The sequence below is a fragment of the Limulus polyphemus genome, unplaced genomic scaffold, assembly GCF_000517525.1.
Source record: "Limulus polyphemus unplaced genomic scaffold, Limulus_polyphemus-2.1.2 Scaffold3884, whole genome shotgun sequence".
In the NCBI taxonomy this organism is placed as follows: domain Eukaryota; kingdom Metazoa; phylum Arthropoda; class Merostomata; order Xiphosura; family Limulidae; genus Limulus; species Limulus polyphemus.
In genome coordinates, this window is record NW_013669494.1 from 29046 (window position 1) to 35282 (window position 6237).

The window sequence follows — 6237 nt, forward strand, 5'->3', positions numbered from 1 at the left end:
CTTTTTTGTTTGTAATTTTTATTGGTTAAATCTGAAACTTACTACTTTTTTGTTTGTAATTTTTATTGGTTAAATCTGAAACATATCATTTTAGAGGAAATTTCAATTGTTTTATATATATTGCTCAGTTATAAAAATATCATCCAGTTATGATTGGTGATGATCGGTGCAGTAGTTTCTGAGATCTGATTTTGGACGTATACATAGCAAACCCCATTATAATAACATTTTTCTTCTCAAGTTCCAAATGTTATAATAGATAATAAATTCTAATTAAAGTGTTATGCCTTATCTTTATTTTCAGTTTGCTATTATATACTACATGTGTTCTTGCTTTTATATTAATATTCATTATGCATTCTTTCATAAACTAAATGTTCAGACATCAGTATTTATATTAAATTGTTGGCATATTTGAGCATTAAGATAATTTCTGGCTAACAAACACACTATCATTATACTTGCTTTCAATTCATTGTTCATTCAGTATTGTTACTTAAATTAAAAACTCGCTGTTACACCTGCAGAACATGTATGTGTGCAAACAATGGTATGATTTTACCTTACTGTTTTAGATAGCATAGTAATACATAGTCATTAATTTGTATAAAAATTGAAACTTTTTTAATTGTTTATTTACTATGTTGTAAAATTATTTTATAATTTTTATTCAGTTTTGTAATATGAAATTTTAAATAGTTATAGGAACTTTGTCTAGCTTATGTGAATAATAGTTCTGATCTAACAGCAAAATCTTGATTTAATTAATCACTTAATTTTTTATTTACAAAAGAACATTTATTAATTAAGTTTTTTTTGGTAAACAGTTTATTATCTTGATGCTAGTATCAAAACTTGCTTGAAGTTGACATAGCAATAGTGCTAAATGTTAGGATGCACATAACTGAATTTATTTTAATTACTGGTACAGGTAACTATAGCTATAAGCTTACTTAATCTTAAAATATCATTTTTTATGCTATCATTGCTAAGCATAGTTTATCATTATGATGATACTATTATAAAATATTTTAAAGATACTTTGTTTCCATATACTACTTTTTTTTAGCTTTAAGAACATGATTTTTACTTGGAGCTTATTTAAATTTTTTGTCATCTTCTGTTATAGCTTATTGCAGCAACTTGTCTGTATTTGGCTGGGAAGGTAGAAGAAAATCACCTAAAGATTAGAGACATAGTTAATGTTTTCCACAAGTCAGTAAGAATTATGTTAATTTCATAATCTATAAAATTTTCTGTAGTTTTAATTACTTAGTGATTTAGTGAGAAAAAATGAAAATTTTTGGTGGTTCTGATATTTTTTTATAGGCTCTTGTTTTTATGTAAAAATTTAATGTAATTTGTTTTGTGAGTTTCTTGTATTTATTTTGGTATTTAATTTTCTTGCTTAAATAATTGATTGAGCCTTTCATATTTGATTTTTATTAATATTTTTATTGAGATTTAAATATATTGTGTAAAATTTTCACTTTTTAAGAAAAACAATCAATCATTTTATTGAAATTTGTTTTGTAGTCATATATAGGGGGCTAAGAAGATCTTTAGTACATGTGTAGTGAAAGGTTTTGGCAGTAATTCTTTCTTCTGCAAGGCTTAGGTGTTTTCATTTAATGTGAAAAGCTGGTACATTTTGATTACTTAAGTAAATGAAATTTTTATATATTGTATATATATATCTGCAAAATATAATTGCAAACTGTTTTGAATATAATTTTGATATTTTTTGTTCCCAATTCAGCTCTATAGAGGAGCTCATTAATTAGCAGTAGGTGTTATTGACTAACTGCCTTTTGTCTAGTCTATCAGACAAGAGTAACTAGAGAATTAGCTGTGGGTATTGATAACTATTGCCGCTTCTATACTCTATCAGACATGTAACTTAACAGTTAGTAGTGGGTGTTGTTTATTACTGCCTTTCTTCTAGTCTTGTCAGGTCAAAATTAGGGATGACTGTGTACAGATATCCCTTATGTAGTTTTGTGTGAAGTTAACTGTTCTGTTCTGAAATAGTTATATGTTTACTGAAAAATTACCATAAGGTTACAATTTTCTTTTTGGTGCATGTCACAATGTTTAAATATACAACTTATGATTAATGTATGTCAATGCAATTAGCATTATAATTTACATTGTAATTCCAAGTTTTATATTATATACATTTTAATTCCTTTATTTCAAGAATAAAGACATTTAAAAAAAGTTTTAAACTTCCATTTTGTTGTCACATTACCAAGAGTGTTTACAAACCTTTGTTTTTTTTCTTTTATAACTTGAATGCTTCTTCTTGTACACTATGTTTCTGTGTACAGACAGAAACTTGGTTAATTGCTCTGTTTACACATCCTTCTCTCAACTTCCATAGGGTCAATTCTATCCTGCCACATGAAATAAATTTTGCTAAGTCCTGATGATGCCATGCCCACCTTCCGTAGTTAGACTAGAGATTTAGAAGCCACATGTACTTATTTGGCACACATGTTTATAATCAATCAAAATTGCTCATTTTGAACTGTTTTACTGTCAATCTTCCTAAATAGTTGATGCAGGGAAAGCCATTATACTGTTGGAGGTTTGAAATATGATGAAACAAAATTTTTAAACCTTCATATAGCTTTGTTAGAAAGGCAGATCTATTAAAGTGATTGTTTTGTGATATCATTCTAGTAACTTATAGTTTGTTGACATTTGAACATATAAAACCTATACAATTTGTCCTCCACAACAAGGTTTACCAAATATAATGTACAAATTCAAAAAAGTTCATTGTTTTCTATATATCTTTTATTTACTGTTGTATGTTTCAAGGAAAATAACTGAAATGTAAAATTCCAACAAGGTACTTTACTTCTGCTCACTTACATAGCTATTCTCATTTAGTGCTACCCTCTATTTGCAAAATTTTTTTTTGCATTACAAGCCTTTCACTCCCACACACATGGTTAAACTGATTCTCGCATGCAAATTATCATGTGACAAACCTCTACCAATAGTAGTGCCACACACCCACTTGACTCATGTGATTCTCTCTATGCTATTCTACCTATTACTTCTCATTTGGCAGTGCTCATGTTGAGATGTTTAGTTTGTGCTATCTTCAAGTGTTTTTCTTTATTGTATCTTTGTATCAATTTCTCTCAAAAAGTTTACTATTTATTATACAATAGTGATACTTGTAACTTATTCCAAAGTGGAATTGTTTTATATTTCTACCCAGTTACAGAATTTAATACTTCATTACAAATTGTCTTTCTACTTTTTATCTCTTTCTGCCAACATGGTTGTGTTTGGTTATTCATTTTAATTTATAAATTCTGAATTCTAAGTTTTACCACTTTGGAGGTTATATCTTTTAACAGCACATTTACATGGGCTTCAGGTGGCAGTCTCGTCTAGGAAACTATCGGCTTTACTTTCTCGGGAGTTTGATCATCCAACGAGCTGTTCTGTGTAAGGCCTCAACTCGAGTTTGGGGCGCACACATTTTAATGTATGGTCTGCTGACTTTGGAAAGATAAGACATTATACTGTTATGTTTTTTGAATATTTTTACTGTTAATATTATTATCTGTAGTTATTTTGGTTCAGTGACATAAGTTTAGTTAGATTGGTCAAAAATCATAGTCAAGCTCAGGTTTGAAATAAGTGCTTAGTTTTATCCTTTGTCCTATAAGATTAGATTAGGCTTAACATGAGTCTTTGTTATTTTAGGATTACCAGTAATTCATTTTACTACTATATCATAAATTAGGTTAACAAAATTGTTTTTTCTTCAAAACATCACATCTCGTACACATCTAATTTTACAATATAATGTCTATTTCATTTTTGTTAGTATTAATTTTATATTAGTTTTATTTCTGTGGACCCCTAAAGCCTGGGTCTGCACAAATTTTTCTCCCGATATTGAATGTATTATTGTTAGGTTAGAGTTTTTATATTAGAGCTTAGTCATATACTTTGTCCTGCACAGTTTGATTAGGCTTAACAAGTGTCTGTTATTTTCAGTTTACCTGTAGTTCATCTTATGGGTAAATCGATAATTAGGTCAAATATGTTGTTTTCTTCAAAACATCACATCTTGTACATATGTTTATTTCACTACACACTTACTTAAATTTACCTTATATTGACTATTTCATTTTCGTAATTCTTTATAATTAATAATTTTTACAATTAATCGAGTTTGTGAGGACTCCTGGGGTCCAGGGTCTGCCCTAGCTCCTCTCAATATTGCTTGCCTTTTTCCTACAACTGCCGAACTCGTTTAGGATGACCTAGATTTTGTCAGTTTTTCTCCACCTGATTATGGCTTGCCTTCCTAGGCCTCTACTGTGGAATATGCTAGGCCTACCTCATCATTATTTAGACACATTTCAAAGTATAATTTCCCCTCCTTCTCCAGACATTCTTTCATGATGAGCATTTTTGTTCTATTTTGGGGTGGGGGTACTTGCTTTGGTTCAATTTGCCTAAGCTTACTATCAGGCAGATTTTCTTCTTGATTATGTATACTTAGAATCTCTGTCGCCTGTATGTGGACAGTCTCTGTTAATCCTATCCGATTTATCTCTCACCTAGTTTTTCAGCTTTGTCTTACCCTATTGACTCTTCTACAGGAAATGTCTACCTTACACCTTCTTTCTTAGGCATTCCACCTATATCTAAAGGATTTTTATGAGATACCTCTTCCTCCTTCCCTCCATGTTGGGGCATTTGTCATCTTCAGTTCTTTTCCTTCACACTTGGCCTCTTTGCTTTTGCAATCTTCTGGGATGGGACACTGTTTTGTACCATTTATTTACCATCCACGTTGATTAGGGACTTATGGTTGGCTCTTTTTCTCCACCAGTCCATTTTTGGGGGCTACTCCTATGCATTTAGCATCATGTGGGGTAACTGCAATGGTATATTCTATTTTTTGTTGTTCTTTTATTTCATTCTGAGTCATTAACATATTTATCCATGTTCAGCACCTTCCCGTCCTTTACTTGTCCTATCTATGGGTTTCTCCATTCATCATTTGGAGCTAATTGGAAGTCTGGATCAATTGGTTCCACCTCAATCTCTCCTTGGTTCTTCCCCATTATAATTTGTAGTCTTTGATCACAATTTGGTGGGCAGTTTCTGCAGAACTGAGAATGCCCAGTTCTTATTTTTTCATTTCTCGGGACAGTAACCTAGGTTTTTTCATCATGTGAACTGGTACCAGTTTTGTGCCTTGCCCTTCAGACTTGTTTCAGTTCTGTATGTCTTTTGTCAGGTGGTCTGCATTTTAGGGGATTTTACAAATGCCACTACTTGGACGTCTGGCTTTGGTTAGCTCCTTCCGAATGGGGGTGGTCATAATATACTTATCTGCTTCTTACACAAGTAGCTTGGGTGGTTGGATTTTCCAGTTGGATAAATTTTTCCTGATACCACCTAACAATCTCAGCTATTTGGGGAGTGTCTTTTTAAATATTCACCTCTGTCAGGACCATCCAATCTCCTCTCAAATGCATTTGATGTATTTTTCTGGTATCCATGCCATTAGGGTTCCCTGTCTTACAACTAGCAAGGTTCTGATGCATTGGGAGATGTGGTTTCTATGGTAGCATTTCTCTCTTTTAGTCTGATACATTTGTGATATTTTCAGGAGACACTGCACGACTCATGGTCTCTTGCTAGGATTCCTTTCTTAATTTTCCTCCTTCCCACTTCAACTATATTCATTGGTGGTTGAACATATCCCCATGTCATAGGGTTTACCAGTTCCTCCCCCTCATCTGGATTTGTTTCTCTTCCCTGATGCTCATCTCCAAAGCTGGGGAGCATGGGTCAGTCAGCAGGAGCCCTCCGGACAATGGTCTATGGACTAAAGGTCTTACCATGTTAACACCTGGCACTTCCAGCAATCCAACGTGCTTTAGTTCACTTTCTTCCTCTTGTCCAGATTTGACTAATAATGTTTTATTCCAACTATTCGAAGATGGTGGCTTTAATCACTCACCAATGGGGCACTTGTTCTTGTTCCCTTTGTGGTAGATAGTGGATCTCCCTTTTTGAACCCTTACACTTGACATACGTCTCCTGGTGTGTCATGTTCCAGGTGCTTTTGTCCTTGTTGCAGATCATCTGCACAGGAAGTGGTTGACTCCTTTCTTTATTCCAAGTTATCTCTTTTAACAGTTTGAATGGGTAATGGAGAAAAACTTTAATATAAGTTTAACATGACAG

General features: G+C 32.4%; 1 protein-coding gene across 1 annotated transcript in view; it reads left to right on the forward strand.

Annotated features, from left to right (window-relative positions):
- Positions 1-6237, forward strand: part of LOC106470214 (cyclin-related protein FAM58A-like) — a 57337-nt gene that overhangs the window by 27836 nt on the left and 23264 nt on the right. Inside the window, exon 3 of the mRNA XM_022398814.1 lies at positions 1130-1215. Coding sequence (XP_022254522.1) covers positions 1130-1215 — 86 coding nt within the window. The remainder of the gene's footprint in view (positions 1-1129; positions 1216-6237) is intronic.